General features: G+C 54.5%; 2 protein-coding genes across 2 annotated transcripts; both read right to left on the bottom strand.

Annotated features, from left to right (window-relative positions):
• Positions 1-266: 266 nt before the first annotated feature.
• LOC149915713 (uncharacterized) lies at positions 267-4,372 on the bottom strand. The gene is made up of 7 exons (XM_090151779.1): positions 4,180-4,372; positions 3,426-3,503; positions 3,025-3,084; positions 2,199-2,270; positions 1,923-1,982; positions 1,742-1,831; positions 267-502 (listed from the first exon to the last, which is right to left on the bottom strand). Exons 1-7 carry the CDS (start codon positions 4,289-4,291, stop codon positions 267-269), a joined length of 708 nt encoding a protein of 235 aa, XP_090007905.1. The 5' UTR covers positions 4,292-4,372.
• Positions 4,373-9,295: 4,923 nt separating this feature from the next.
• Positions 9,296-13,584, bottom strand: LOC149915712 (uncharacterized). The gene is made up of 7 exons (XM_090151495.1): positions 13,392-13,584; positions 12,638-12,715; positions 12,237-12,296; positions 11,411-11,482; positions 11,135-11,194; positions 10,954-11,043; positions 9,296-9,714 (listed from the first exon to the last, which is right to left on the bottom strand). The coding sequence occupies exons 1-7, from the start codon at positions 13,501-13,503 to the stop codon at positions 9,479-9,481; spliced, it is 708 nt and encodes a 235-aa protein (XP_090007621.1). The 5' UTR covers positions 13,504-13,584; the 3' UTR covers positions 9,296-9,478.
• Between the last annotated feature and the right edge of the window lie 2,371 nt (positions 13,585-15,955).

The raw sequence follows: 15,955 nt of genomic DNA, 5'->3' as shown, positions 1-15,955 counted from the left end.
GTGTCACTGCTGCCCTTCTGCAGCGGCTCCTTCTGCACAGTCTCCTGGTCAGTCGCTTTAGTCCCGCCACGCTCAGCCTTCCCTATTTTCATCACGGGTTTCCTTAGGACAGGGGATGACCACCAGGTGTAATGCCCTCTTCTAGATGTATCCTTTCCTCTTTTTGGACCTGAACAGAACGCATGAAGTTACATCTCCTGTGCCGAGGACACGGCAAGGCCCTCCCTGGGGGCACTTCTGCAGCCCAGGACCCATGAAAAGTTTCCCTACGCAACGGCATCACTGTGGAGCACAGTGCAGCATACCAGGGGATGGTGCAAGGGAAGGGCAGACACGCGCAGGACTCCGCTCTCACACCTGCCGAGAGACCTGGCCGACATTTGGCCTGTGGGCTGGCAGCTCTCAAAGGAACTAAAAAGCCATGGCATACCCGTGTGATCTGCCAGAGTTTCGGTCCTGGGACTCAGAGGGGAAGCTGGATGACCTTCACTTCCAGTCACACCTGCAAGCAAGCACAGGACAGAGCGACTCTACTTAGACGTTCTGCCCATCAGAATGACAGAGCATGCAGCTAAAACAGGAGATGCCTTCATGACGCTGTTCTCTCCCTTCCACACAGGAGCAGCCTGGAAACAGATCCTGGGTGCCCACGTGGGGAACCACAATTGTACAAATCTAACACTGTGTGGAGCTACCCAGAGGAACTGGGTCCCCCTGGAGCTCAGGCCAGCTCTAAACTCAACTGCACCATGGCTGCCAGCTCTGCAGAAGGCACTGGGAGCAGCTGAGGGCTGAAGTGGCCGGCAAAGACAGCTTTGCAAGGCACGGCACTTCACGTACATCACTCAGCCTGACCCACAACCTCCCTTCCCTTCTGCAAAGCCGCTATGAAGTCACAATTCATTTGGAAAGAAAACTAAAACCAGAATGCTCCTCCCTTTCGGCGACCTATCCATGAGAAGGAACAGAAGGATCCCTCAATGCCAGTGCCCCATCTGTGTGGGCCAGTGAATCCCCCCGGGCCTCGGTTCACAGGAGGGATCCCACTCTAGGCTTCTGTTATGCCTTGTGCCTCATGGGACAAGTCCCTGGGAACTGGGTGCAGTGGGAGTTGTACAACATGCAGCCACAGCCACAGAGCTCTGTGAGTGACCTTTAACTGCGTGACCAGTTGCTTGCGTGTTCTCTGTTTCTTTCCGAGAGATGGGCAGCGCGAGACTGCTGCCTTCCTCATCTGCACAGGCTCTCCATCTGCCTCTTTCGAAAGAAGGCAGGAGCATGGCATTGTAAGTAACTGCTCCTCATCAGGAAGATGGTATCTTCAGGAGGCACTACTTCTGAAGATACAGCAAGAAAATTTTGAAACAAAGTCTGGGCTTTTTGCGGTGCGCCTCGTCACCAGTCTGAAAGTGTCATTCATTGAAAAAAAAAAAAAAATGCTACACGCTTTCCAGTTCTGTTGCATGGACAGCAAAACCTGGCCTGCTGGGAGACTGGCACGTTGCAGGTGAGTTTGTTGTTCACAGTGCACGCTGTGCGCTTTTGACAAGCTGCAAGATGATGCTAAATGCCTTCTTTCAGAGGGAATGGGAAAAAACTGCAGCCGGTTCAGACGCAGGAGCAGCACCACAGCAAGGCTCTGATCCATCCCTTCCTGCTGTGCATGCTACAGTTTGCCCACGAATATACATAGAACCTCAGCTTCCCAAGTCTTTTGGTGAACAGATGGAAATATACGCACCAGGGACTGCCTTCTCCAAATCCTCCTTCATTTCCTTCAGGACAGGGGAATATTTTCCTGTCTTCAGTTCCTCATTCCATCTCTCAGGACCTTCACGGAAAGTTTCAAGATAAATTTCAGGCAAACCGATTTCTGATGTGAGTGCTCTTTCTGGTGAAGTCAATGAAGGCAGACTACCCACCTCTGGGATGCCAGCGGGACGCCAGTCGAGGATCTGGCAGTGCCCTCTGTGGAGGCACGTCTGCAACCAAAGAACCACAAGAACTTTCCATCATACACTGCAATCTACATATTACAACTGCATAACGGCATCACTGAGGGGCAGGTGGTATCGGGGAATCACGCAATGGCAGGGCACGCAAAGGCACGTCTGGATTCTCATGCCTTCAGACGTGCCTGGCTGACATTAGAGCTTTGAGCTGGCAGCTCTCAAAGGAAGTAAAAAGCCATGACATACCCATGCGATCCGCCAGACCGTCTGCCCTGGAACCCAGCTGGGAAGCTGGATCCCATTCTCCACCGTTCACATCTGTAAAGACACACAGGACACAGCAGTTGTTGTCAAACCTGTCCACATACTTCTTCAGATGGGAGTGACAGGGGACTACTTTACAACCCTCTTCTCTCTCTTCAAGGCAGGAGCACCTTGAAAACAATTGCTGGGTGCCTGCAGTGGCGCCGTGCTATTAAAACATAACCATGTGTGGAACTGCCCAGGGAAAGGGAATGGGGATGGGAAGGGGAAGACCTATTTCCTTCCAGTGACTGAACTGTGGGATTGCCCTGAGTCTCTTCGAACAGCTTGAGCCGAGGCTTCGACAAGCCACTGCCTACGGACACAGCTGTCATCAAGGGCAGATGAGAAACGTTCCCATTGCACGTGGCCACCTCTCTCTTCCTTAGTAACCTACAGTGACTACAAGGGGCACTACAAGGTAGTGACACGCGAGCCAGATGCAGGACAAAAGGTCCCAGGTTGCAGAGGGGCCAGGTGACCTGCTGGCTGGCATTCAGCAGCTTTCAAAATGCTTTCTCCAGGCCATGGGCAAGAGCCCTCAGAGGCCTCACGGAACAATATTCAGCCCCCCTTGAGGCTTTCTTACGGGGAGACCTCTGAGTCAGAGAGACAAAGGCAGCACCGGGAGCACGCAGCACCCAAGAATCAGTGGACACCATGCATTTCAACCAGCATTTTCACGCTGGCCAGTGAAGAGCTGAAAGCTTGCTGAGCTATCTCCACCAAGTATGAACAAATATCAAGGAAATGAAGACAGGGGACTTACCTCTGGACTCCACCCCAGGCTCAGGGAGCAGATTCCACTCTGCCAGTTGACCTTGAGGGCCTGCAGGGACAAGTGAGATCAGACACAAGTGAGCAGAGCAGAGCTTCCTCTGCATGTCGGGCCCTTCTTTTTCCTCAGTGAGCTGCAGGGTGGGGTGGCGGGTCAGGGAACGACATGGCCCAGATAAGAAGGTCTGGCTTCTCTCAGCTGAAGAGAGGCAGGGGTAACCTTCCCACTGAAATGTGGCAGCTCTCCCAGTAAGAAAATACTCATGACTGATCTGTGCAAGACCTCCAAGCTACAAGCAGGTTAGGAAGACCTTGAGAGGACCTGAAATAAAATTGTATGCTAGTGGGGCACAGATTTTTCTGCCTTCACGAAAACAGGCACTCAGAACCTACCTCTGGGTTGATCCCAAGGCACAAAACCTGGATTCAGGCCACCAGCAGAATTGGTCGATTCACCACCAATGTCAGCATCTAGAATCAAGAAGAAGTGATTAGAGAAGTTCCCATTGCTGGGGATGTTGTGGTCTTCTTCTCCCTTAGAAACTGGAGCTGGGTCAGGTAGTGGGGCGGGAGAAAGACTCAGGTCACGATTTCACGGTTGCAGAGCGGCCGGGAGGACCTCTTGGCTGCCACCTGGCAGCTTGCCTAATGCGCTCTCCATGCCACGTGCAACAACCCTTACGGACCGCATGGAAGAAGCAGCAGCCCCTCGGGACTTGCTTACTGGGATGCCTCTGGTGTACACAAAGGAAGGTCACGCCGAAGCACCGGAGGAAAACACACCTGTGTCTTCCTCTGGGCTGTGGCTCGGGGCTCTGTGTTGGGAACTGGGATTCGTCTATGGGGAGCACCACGAGGCTGGAGCAGAAATGCTCAGGCTTTTCCCAGCACACATCTTCAGAGCCCTCCCCCAGGACATCACCCAGGATGAAGGCTGTGCTCCAGCCAGCAAGCGGCAGAGCCGTGGCCCGGCACGGCTGGAGCCAGCCCTGGGGAACAGCGCTGCCACGGGCTCTTGCTTGGCTCCTGCGGTGCTGCCCGTCACCCTTTGCCTAACGTCCACCATGGAAGGTAGCCCCAGGGAGGGGTGGTGTAGGGCCGTGGCGACGGCCCAACTTCAGTTTTGGCCCCGTCTCTGCCCACTCACCTGCTGCCTGTGCTCGAAGCGGAGCAGCACAAACCTCGCAGGAACGCAGGGCCATCAGTAGGAGGAGCACGACAAGGCGGGCAGGGGCCGTGGCCCCCCACACTCGTGCCATGCTGCCACCACCACCGCTGCAGCCACAGCAAGTGATGCAGGTGGGGCAGGCACGGAGCTATGCCTGTGTCATGGGACAGCATCACAGCTGGGCCTTGTGACATCACAGCTCTGCGCATTGTGACCTCACGGCCCCGTGAAGCCGGGTGGAACCTCGGGTGGAGGCTCCCCACCCCTCTCCTGATGCGCTGCACCAGGGCTGCTGGGGCCGGTGCTTACATCATAGAAACACGGAATCATGGAACGGCTGGAGTAGGAAGGGACGTCAAAGAGCTTTTACCTCCAACCCCGCTGCCGTGGGCAGGGATACCACCCGCTGAGTCAGCCTGCCCAGAGCTCCCTCTAGCCTGGCCTTGAACGCGTCCAGGGACAGGGCACCCACAACTTTGCTTGGCAAACTTTTATAGTGCCTCGACAACCCCGAGAGGGAATGCTTTCCAGCTCGGAGTGCCCATGACACCTCGGGCCACCGAGGACGAGATGTGATATTGAAACGTGGTCTGGATCCAGGACGCTATTGCACAGGTTACCCACGCATGTGAAACGTGCTGCAGTTCAGCAAGCCATGCGGATAAAGCCTCTCTAGTACAAAGGATGAATGCTGAAATACAAACACAGAGAGGTAGACCCTCTCACAAACCTGCCAAGTCTAGTGTCATGTGCTTCCATTTTTATCAACAGATCTGCAGTTTCACCTATTTTCTTTCAGTTTTCCAGTACCTTGCCTAAGGACATCCCCTTGCCTACACCAGGCGTTTTTCCCATTGTTAGTGTGCTTCCATACCTGAACTTAGTAGTGGCAATGTAAGACTCGCCGGTTTGCACCTCCCGTCCGCAAAGTCCCAGTGAGCTCACCCACTGCTGGCAGCCGGACGTCTGGTGGCGAGAGGGTCTGACGGCCATCACCTACGGGGTCCCACCTGGGTCTCTGGAAACTGCGGCAGCAGCTGCCCTCCTGCCACCTTGCGTTGGAGGAATCACGCTGCTGCCACCTCCAACATAGTCTGGTTCAAGCCCCGACTTCTGCTTTCCACAGATCAGATTGACTGTCCTTCATCCTCATTTATTTGCAGGTCTTGAGATTTACAGCTCAAGCTGAGCGTCTCCTCGGAGGAACCTCGTTACTTTCAATCCCGTAGTTTTTACGTGTTGCCATGACCCCGTCCGCACACATTTCCAACTCTAATTGTCCTTTCTGACCAATCTAATTTTCTGGGCCCGGCTTCTCTCCCTCCTTCGTTCATCCATTCATCCAGTTCTAGGCGGTGCTTCTTGGGCGGCATCTAGCAATGAGGGGAAAGCTACATTTCTGCACAGCCTAATGCCTCATTTACTTTAGTCAGTAGTGCTACATCTCTTCCTTCAGTATCTGCGCAGGATTGCCCTGTCCCAGGTGCAGAATCCCGTGGTTGCTTGCTGTTTATCTTGCTCCACAGCTTCTGCTCTGAGCAGTTTTTCTTGTATTCCCACAGTTCCTCTTGTTAAATTTCCTATGTTTGGTGATTGCCCTCTAGTTTGACCAGATCTCTGTGCAAGGCCTCTACTCTTGGGGCTGCGTGAGCCACGCAGGTTGTGACCGTTGCTGCTGCACGTGCTGTTCCCGGCAGCCTGAGGGAAGCCCTGACAATGTGTGATCTCCTGAAGGAAAATCCCGGAGCTGACAGCTCATGCCAGCTCCCAGAAGAGTGACCACCCTCTCTCTCAGTGAAGAACCTTTTCCTAATATCCATTCTGAATTTCCCCCATTGATGCTTCATGCAGTTCCCTCAGGTCCCATCGCTGGTCACCAGAGAGAAGCGGTCAGTGTCTTCTTCCCTATTTCCCTTTGTGAGGAAGCTGTAGACCACCCTGAGATTAGCTCTTGATATCACAGAATCACAGAATTGCAGGGCTTGGAAGGGACCTCAAGAGATCATTGAGTCCAACCCCCCTGCTAAAGCAGGTTCCCTACAGTAGGTCGCACAGGTAGGCATCCAGGCACATCTTGGATATCTCCATAGAAGGAGACTCCAGAACCTGTCTGGGCAACCTGTTCCAGTTCTCCGTCACCCTTACCGTAAAAAGTTCTTCCACACGCTTGTATGGAACTTCCTATGTTCAAGTTTTGGGCCTCCGCTCCTCGTCCTACTGCGACACACCACCGAGAAGAGCCTGGCCTCATCCACTTGCCTCCCAGCTCCCTTTAGGTATTAATCAACATGAATCAGACGTCCCCTCCCCAGTCTTCTTTTGCCCAGTCTGAACAGACCCAGCTTGGTCAGCCTTTCCTCATCAGGGATGTGCTCCAGGTCCTTCATCATCTTTGTGGCCCTCTGCCAGACTCCTTCTAGGAGATCCCTGCCTTTTTTGATCTGGGGAGCCCAGAACTGGACACGGTATTCTAGATGTGGCCTCAGCTGAGCAGAGCAGAGCAGAGCAGAGCAGAGGGAGCGGATCACCTCCCTTGGCCTGCTGGTCACGCTCTTTTTGATGTGCCCCAGGATACCATTGGCCTTCTTGGCCCAAGGGCACGCTGCTGGCTCAGGGCCAGCCTGCTGTCCACCAGAACCCCCAGGTCCTTCTCTGCAGATATCCTGTTCTCTAAGCAGAACAAACCAAGTGACCTCACACGTATTGCCCTCTAGACTTCCACCATCTTTGATGCCCTCCTCTGGGCACTCCCTCCCCCAACTTTTCAGTCTTTGCTATATTGTGGCACCCAAAACTGCACACGGGAGTTGAGCTGAGGCCGCCCAGCACAGGGCAGAGCAAGATAATTTCTTCTCTTGATCAGCCAGCAGTGCCGTGCCTTTTGCCCAACAGGATGCAGTCGGCCTGTATTACCGCCTGCTTGACCAGGGCGTGCAGTTGACCCACGTTCAACCTGTCACCAACCAGAAGCCCCAGGTCCCTTTCCACAGAGCTCTTCCGCAGCCCCTCTTCCCCCAGTCCGTACATATAGCCGGCGTTGTCCTGCCCCAGCTGCAGAATCCTTCCCGGCTCCGGCCTTCCTGTGAGCACGGGGAAGGCACAGGAGGCGGCTGCTGCAGGTGCCGCAGGCCGCAACCCTGCGTCTGCTCAGCTGTGGGGAGCCGACCCCAAAGTGCGCTCTCTCAGGCATTCTCTCAGCACTCCAGCTGCACTCACTGCCCTCACTGTCCAGCTGGACAGCACTGCTGTCGCCTGCTCTCCGGAAGGCATCAACAATTACCCTGTGCAGTTTCTCTGTACCGTTGCATTTGCTGCAGCCTCACGGTACAGCTTCATTGTACCGCCAGCCTCTGCTGCCATGTTGGTTCTCCTGGATGTGCTCAGTGCTGGAAGGCCCTTCCTTCCAAGTGCTGGAGGCCTCCTTCCCTGCCTCCCTGTGTGCCCTCATTCAGGGCATAGCTCTGAAGAGGAGCTCAAGGATGCCTCTTCACGTACCAAGCCTCCCCAGCATTCCCTGCTCTGCTGGGAGCTTGGGTGACCGTCCAGTTAGACAAGCAAGCTGAGGCTGGGCCCAAGGAGGCCCTCCCTGGCGTGCGGCTCTCCGACTGCTTCCCTTGCACCAAGTGCTGGCCCCAGCCCTATGCTAGAACCCAATGGCAATGGTCACAGCAGCAGCTTTGGAATAGGATGTTTTTATTGGTGTCAAAGATGGAATTTTCAATGAACCTGAGCCCTCAGCACCGGTAACAGGGGCACTGGATGGCTCAGGAGAATCCTAAGGGCTGTTGGTATCAACGGAATTCTGAGATGTTGTCCGTGGGAGAGCTGCTGGGACATGTGGGCTGAAGGGAGGGGTCCGTGCTGATTCTGCTGCACAGCTGGGCAAATTCTTCTTCAAAGGCCCAGGAGAATGGGGTGGAGGAGTTGTTTCCTTGGTCGAGTGCATCCTCCTTTCCAGCCTCCCCCAGCTCCGCTCCGCCTTTGCCTCCATTCCGATCGCTCTCCCAGTCGCTGTCAGGATGAGCTTGTCCTGCAGCTGCCCGTTCTCTCTTGCGTGCCCTGTGGGAATGAGTTTCAGAAAGCACTGCTCACTGATAGGAAGCGAGGGGATGCTTGAAAGGCCTTGCAACATAAATCCTGGCAGTGTACTGCCAGCAGCTGATTTGGCCATCAGGATCCTGTCACCACAAACACTTTGTAGCCAAATGCAGCGATACAGTGCCTTGGGGAAAAGTCAACTCACCGATATTTTTTCCATAGCATCCATAGCATAGGAATACAGGCCAGCGTCAGCACGGACAGCAGCACGGCTGGGACCACAGCAATCACTAGCATGTGGCGCTTTTTTAGCTCTTTGCCAACGGCAGCCTTCGTGATTTTCCCAGCATCCACCCCTGGAAGAACCCAGACAGTGCCGCAGGTTACTGTCATCTGCAATGCAGATGATCTCCCAGTGCGCTCCATGGAACCGAGAGATTTCCTTTTTCATCAGCGGGTACCTCCGTCTCTGGTGTATAAGCACCAGAGGACAAGAAGGGTTGCTTCCACTTCCCGTTGGGTAGGGAGAGGCTGCACCGGCACTGCCCATCCATTCCTCTGGGCTGAGGGCCGGGGCTCTGCCCTGGGGGCTGGGCTTTGTCCGTGGGGAGCGCTGCAGAGCAGAAACCCTCACACTTTCCCCAGCACGCATGTCCTGAGCTCTCCCCCAGGACATCCCCCAGGCTGAAGGTCGGCCTCCAGCCAGCACAAGGCACAGCTGGACCCAGCCCAGTGGAGAAACACTCCTGCAGGCTCCTTCCACGCAGGGCTCATCGCCCTCGGGCTCCTTTGTAGCATGTGCTCTGCAGTAACACGCTCAGGTTTGGCTGCTGGCCTGGTGTGCAAGGGCAGGCAGGAAGAGCCTGGTGGCACACAGTGATTCTGGTTGGTGACACCGGATGACCATGGGACTGAAATTACCTGGCAAACCAGCTGCTTCTTCTGCCTGAGGTTTTTGGTCAGAGACTGGCTGTGTGTCACTGCTGCCCTTCTGCAGCGGCTCCTTCTGCACAGTCTCCTGGTCAGTCGCTTTAGTCCCGCCACGCTCAGCCTTCCCTATTTTCATCACGGGTTTCCTTAGGACAGGGGATGACCACCAGGTGTAATGCCCTCTTCTAGATGTATCCTTTCCTCTTTTTGGACCTGAACAGAACGCATGAAGTTACATCTCCTGTGCCGAGGACACAGCAAGGCCCTCCCTGGGGGCACTTCTGCAGCCCAGGACCCATGAAAAGTTTCCCTACGCAACGGCATCACTGTGGAGCACAGTGCAGCATACCAGGGGATGGTGCAAGGGAAGGGCAGACACGCGCAGGACTCCGCTCTCACACCTGCCGAGAGACCTGGCCGACATTTGGCCTGTGGGCTGGCAGCTCTCAAAGGAACTAAAAAGCCATGGCATACCCGTGTGATCTGCCAGAGTTTCGGTCCTGGGACTCAGAGGGGAAGCTGGATGACCTTCACTTCCAGTCACACCTGCAAGCAAGCACAGGACAGAGCGACTCTACTTAGACGTTCTGCCCATCAGAATGACAGAGCATGCAGCTAAAACAGGAGATGCCTTCATGACGCTGTTCTCTCCCTTCCACACAGGAGCAGCCTGGAAACAGATCCTGGGTGCCCACGTGGGGAACCACAATTGTACAAATCTAACACTGTGTGGAGCTACCCAGAGGAACTGGGTCCCCCTGGAGCTCAGGCCAGCTCTAAACTCAACTGCACCATGGCTGCCAGCTCTGCAGAAGGCACTGGGAGCAGCTGAGGGCTGAAGTGGCCGGCAAAGACAGCTTTGCAAGGCACGGCACTTCACGTACATCACTCAGCCTGACCCACAACCTCCCTTCCCTTCTGCAAAGCCGCTATGAAGTCACAATTCATTTGGAAAGAAAACTAAAACCAGAATGCTCCTCCCTTTCGGCGACCTATCCATGAGAAGGAACAGAAGGATCCCTCAATGCCAGTGCCCCATCTGTGTGGGCCAGTGAATCCCCCCGGGCCTCGGTTCACAGGAGGGATCCCACTCTAGGCTTCTGTTATGCCTTGTGCCTCATGGGACAAGTCCCTGGGAACTGGGTGCAGTGGGAGTTGTACAACATGCAGCCACAGCCACAGAGCTCTGTGAGTGACCTTTAACTGCGTGACCAGTTGCTTGCGTGTTCTCTGTTTCTTTCCGAGAGATGGGCAGCGCGAGACTGCTGCCTTCCTCATCTGCACAGGCTCTCCATCTGCCTCTTTCGAAAGAAGGCAGGAGCATGGCATTGTAAGTAACTGCTCCTCATCAGGAAGATGGTATCTTCAGGAGGCACTACTTCTGAAGATACAGCAAGAAAATTTTGAAACAAAGTCTGGGCTTTTTGCGGTGCGCCTCGTCACCAGTCTGAAAGTGTCATTCATTGAAAAAAAAAAAAAAATGCTACACGCTTTCCAGTTCTGTTGCATGGACAGCAAAACCTGGCCTGCTGGGAGACTGGCACGTTGCAGGTGAGTTTGTTGTTCACAGTGCACGCTGTGCGCTTTTGACAAGCTGCAAGATGATGCTAAATGCCTTCTTTCAGAGGGAATGGGAAAAAACTGCAGCCGGTTCAGACGCAGGAGCAGCACCACAGCAAGGCTCTGATCCATCCCTTCCTGCTGTGCATGCTACAGTTTGCCCACGAATATACATAGAACCTCAGCTTCCCAAGTCTTTTGGTGAACAGATGGAAATATACGCACCAGGGACTGCCTTCTCCAAATCCTCCTTCATTTCCTTCAGGACAGGGGAATATTTTCCTGTCTTCAGTTCCTCATTCCATCTCTCAGGACCTTCACGGAAAGTTTCAAGATAAATTTCAGGCAAACCGATTTCTGATGTGAGTGCTCTTTCTGGTGAAGTCAATGAAGGCAGACTACCCACCTCTGGGATGCCAGCGGGACGCCAGTCGAGGATCTGGCAGTGCCCTCTGTGGAGGCACGTCTGCAACCAAAGAACCACAAGAACTTTCCATCATACACTGCAATCTACATATTACAACTGCATAACGGCATCACTGAGGGGCAGGTGGTATCGGGGAATCACGCAATGGCAGGGCACGCAAAGGCACGTCTGGATTCTCATGCCTTCAGACGTGCCTGGCTGACATTAGAGCTTTGAGCTGGCAGCTCTCAAAGGAAGTAAAAAGCCATGACATACCCATGCGATCCGCCAGACCGTCTGCCCTGGAACCCAGCTGGGAAGCTGGATCCCATTCTCCACCGTTCACATCTGTAAAGACACACAGGACACAGCAGTTGTTGTCAAACCTGTCCACATACTTCTTCAGATGGGAGTGACAGGGGACTACTTTACAACCCTCTTCTCTCTCTTCAAGGCAGGAGCACCTTGAAAACAATTGCTGGGTGCCTGCAGTGGCGCCGTGCTATTAAAACATAACCATGTGTGGAACTGCCCAGGGAAAGGGAATGGGGATGGGAAGGGGAAGACCTATTTCCTTCCAGTGACTGAACTGTGGGATTGCCCTGAGTCTCTTCGAACAGCTTGAGCCGAGGCTTCGACAAGCCACTGCCTACGGACACAGCTGTCATCAAGGGCAGATGAGAAACGTTCCCATTGCACGTGGCCACCTCTCTCTTCCTTAGTAACCTACAGTGACTACAAGGGGCACTACAAGGTAGTGACACGCGAGCCAGATGCAGGACAAAAGGTCCCAGGTTGCAGAGGGGCCAGGTGACCTGCTGGCTGGCATTCAGCAGCTTTCAAAATGCTTTCTCCAGGCCATGGGCAAGAGCCCTCAGAGGCCTCACGGAACAATATTCAGCCCCCCTTGAGGCTTTCTTACGGGGAGACCTCTGAGTCAGAGAGACAAAGGCAGCACCGGGAGCACGCAGCACCCAAGAATCAGTGGACACCATGCATTTCAACCAGCATTTTCACGCTGGCCAGTGAAGAGCTGAAAGCTTGCTGAGCTATCTCCACCAAGTATGAACAAATATCAAGGAAATGAAGACAGGGGACTTACCTCTGGACTCCACCCCAGGCTCAGGGAGCAGATTCCACTCTGCCAGTTGACCTTGAGGGCCTGCAGGGACAAGTGAGATCAGACACAAGTGAGCAGAGCAGAGCTTCCTCTGCATGTCGGGCCCTTCTTTTTCCTCAGTGAGCTGCAGGGTGGGGTGGCGGGTCAGGGAACGACATGGCCCAGATAAGAAGGTCTGGCTTCTCTCAGCTGAAGAGAGGCAGGGGTAACCTTCCCACTGAAATGTGGCAGCTCTCCCAGTAAGAAAATACTCATGACTGATCTGTGCAAGACCTCCAAGCTACAAGCAGGTTAGGAAGACCTTGAGAGGACCTGAAATAAAATTGTATGCTAGTGGGGCACAGATTTTTCTGCCTTCACGAAAACAGGCACTCAGAACCTACCTCTGGGTTGATCCCAAGGCACAAAACCTGGATTCAGGCCACCAGCAGAATTGGTCGATTCACCACCAATGTCAGCATCTAGAATCAAGAAGAAGTGATTAGAGAAGTTCCCATTGCTGGGGATGTTGTGGTCTTCTTCTCCCTTAGAAACTGGAGCTGGGTCAGGTAGTGGGGCGGGAGAAAGACTCAGGTCACGATTTCACGGTTGCAGAGCGGCCGGGAGGACCTCTTGGCTGCCACCTGGCAGCTTGCCTAATGCGCTCTCCATGCCACGTGCAACAACCCTTACGGACCGCATGGAAGAAGCAGCAGCCCCTCGGGACTTGCTTACTGGGATGCCTCTGGTGTACACAAAGGAAGGTCACGCCGAAGCACCGGAGGAAAACACACCTGTGTCTTCCTCTGGGCTGTGGCTCGGGGCTCTGTGTTGGGAACTGGGATTCGTCTATGGGGAGCACCACGAGGCTGGAGCAGAAATGCTCAGGCTTTTCCCAGCACACATCTTCAGAGCCCTCCCCCAGGACATCACCCAGGATGAAGGCTGTGCTCCAGCCAGCAAGCGGCAGAGCCGTGGCCCGGCACGGCTGGAGCCAGCCCTGGGGAACAGCGCTGCCACGGGCTCTTGCTTGGCTCCTGCGGTGCTGCCCGTCACCCTTTGCCTAACGTCCACCATGGAAGGTAGCCCCAGGGAGGGGTGGTGTAGGGCCGTGGCGACGGCCCAACTTCAGTTTTGGCCCCGTCTCTGCCCACTCACCTGCTGCCTGTGCTCGAAGCGGAGCAGCACAAACCTCGCAGGAACGCAGGGCCATCAGTAGGAGGAGCACGACAAGGCGGGCAGGGGCCGTGGCCCCCCACACTCGTGCCATGCTGCCACCACCACCGCTGCAGCCACAGCAAGTGATGCAGGTGGGGCAGGCACGGAGCTATGCCTGTGTCATGGGACAGCATCACAGCTGGGCCTTGTGACATCACAGCTCTGCGCATTGTGACCTCACGGCCCCGTGAAGCCGGGTGGAACCTCGGGTGGAGGCTCCCCACCCCTCTCCTGATGCGCTGCACCAGGGCTGCTGGGGCCGGTGCTTACATCATAGAAACACGGAATCATGGAACGGCTGGGGTAGGAAGGGACGTCAAAGAGCTTTTACCTCCAACCCCGCTGCCGTGGGCAGGGATACCACCCGCTGAGTCAGCCTGCCCAGAGCTCCCTCTAGCCTGGCCTTGAATGCGTCCAGGGACAGGGCACCCACAACTTTGCTTGGCAAACTTTTATAGTGCCTCGACAACCCCGAGAGGGAATGCTTTCCAGCTCGGAGTGCCCATGACACCTCGGGCCACCGAGGACGAGATGTGATATTGAAACGTGGTCTGGATCCAGGACGCTATTGCACAGGTTACCCACGCATGTGAAACGTGCTGCAGTTCAGCAAGCCATGCGGATAAAGCCTCTCTAGTACAAAGGATGAATGCTGAAATACAAACACAGAGAGGTAGACCCTCTCACAAACCTGCCAAGTCTAGTGTCATGTGCTTCCATTTTTATCAACAGATCTGCAGTTTCACCTATTTTCTTTCAGTTTTCCAGTACCTTGCCTAAGGACATCCCCTTGCCTACACCAGGCGTTTTTCCCATTGTTAGTGTGCTTCCATACCTGAACTTAGTAGTGGCAATGTAAGACTCGCCGGTTTGCACCTCCCGTCCGCAAAGTCCCAGTGAGCTCACCCACTGCTGGCAGCCGGACGTCTGGTGGCGAGAGGGTCTGACGGCCATCACCTACGGGGTCCCACCTGGGTCTCTGGAAACTGCGGCAGCAGCTGCCCTCCTGCCACCTTGCGTTGGAGGAATCACGCTGCTGCCACCTCCAACATAGTCTGGTTCAAGCCCCGACTTCTGCTTTCCACAGATCAGATTGACTGTCCTTCATCCTCATTTATTTGCAGGTCTTGAGATTTACAGCTCAAGCTGAGCGTCTCCTCGGAGGAACCTCGTTACTTTCAATCCCGTAGTTTTTACGTGTTGCCATGACCCCGTCCGCACACATTTCCAACTCTAATTGTCCTTTCTGACCAATCTAATTTTCTGGGCCCGGCTTCTCTCCCTCCTTCGTTCATCCATTCATCCAGTTCTAGGTGGTGCTTCTTGGGCGGCATCTAGCAATGAGGGGAAAGCTACATTTCTGCACAGCCTAATGCCTCATTTACTTTAGTCAGTAGTGCTACATCTCTTCCTTCAGTATCTGCGCAGGATTGCCCTGTCCCAGGTGCAGAATCCCGTGGTTGCTTGCTGTTTATCTTGCTCCACAGCTTCTGCTCTGAGCAGTTTTTCTTGTATTCCCACAGTTCCTCTTGTTAAATTTCCTATGTTTGGTGATTGCCCTCTAGTTTGACCAGATCTCTGTGCAAGGCCTCTACTCTTGGGGCTGCGTGAGCCACGCAGGTTGTGACCGTTGCTGCTGCACGTGCTGTTCCCGGCAGCCTGAGGGAAGCCCTGACAATGTGTGATCTCCTGAAGGAAAATCCCGGAGCTGACAGCTCATGCCAGCTCCCAGAAGAGTGACCACCCTCTCTCTCAGTGAAGAACCTTTTCCTAATATCCATTCTGAATTTCCCCCATTGATGCTTCATGCAGTTCCCTCAGGTCCCATCGCTGGTCACCAGAGAGAAGCGGTCAGTGTCTTCTTCCCTATTTCCCTTTGTGAGGAAGCTGTAGACCACCCTGAGATTAGCTCTTGATATCACAGAATCACAGAATTGCAGGGCTTGGAAGGGACCTCAAGAGATCATTGAGTCCAACCCCCCTGCTAAAGCAGGTTCCCTACAGTAGGTCGCACAGGTAGGCATCCAGGCACATCTTGGATATCTCCATAGAAGGAGACTCCAGAACCTGTCTGGGCAACCTGTTCCAGTTCTCCGTCACCCTTACCGTAAAAAGTTCTTCTACACGCTTGTATGGAACTTCCTATGTTCAAGTTTTGGGCCTCCGCTCCTCGTCCTACTGCGACACACCACCGAGAAGAGCCTGGCCTCATCCACTTGCCTCCCAGCTCCCTTTAGGTATTAATCAACATGAATCAGACGTCCCCTCCCCAGTCTTCTTTTGCCCAGGCTGAACAGACCCAGCTTGGTCAGCCTTTCCTCATCAGGGATGTGCTCCAGGTCCTTCATCATCTTTGTGGCCCTCTGCCAGACTCCTTCTAGGAGATCCCTGCCTTTTTTGATCTGGGGAGCCCAGAACTGGACATGGTATTCTAGATGTGGCCTCAGCTGAGCAGAGCAGAGCAGAGCAGAGCAGAGGGAGCGGATCACCTCCCTTGGCCTGCT

The sequence above is a fragment of the Phasianus colchicus genome, chromosome 16 (genome assembly GCF_987193195.1).
Source record: "Phasianus colchicus chromosome 16, bPhaCol1.hap1.1, whole genome shotgun sequence".
In the NCBI taxonomy this organism is placed as follows: Eukaryota; Metazoa; Chordata; class Aves; order Galliformes; family Phasianidae; genus Phasianus; species Phasianus colchicus.
Note: the sequence above shows the minus strand (reverse complement) of the source record. Positions and strands in the feature narration are given on the sequence as shown.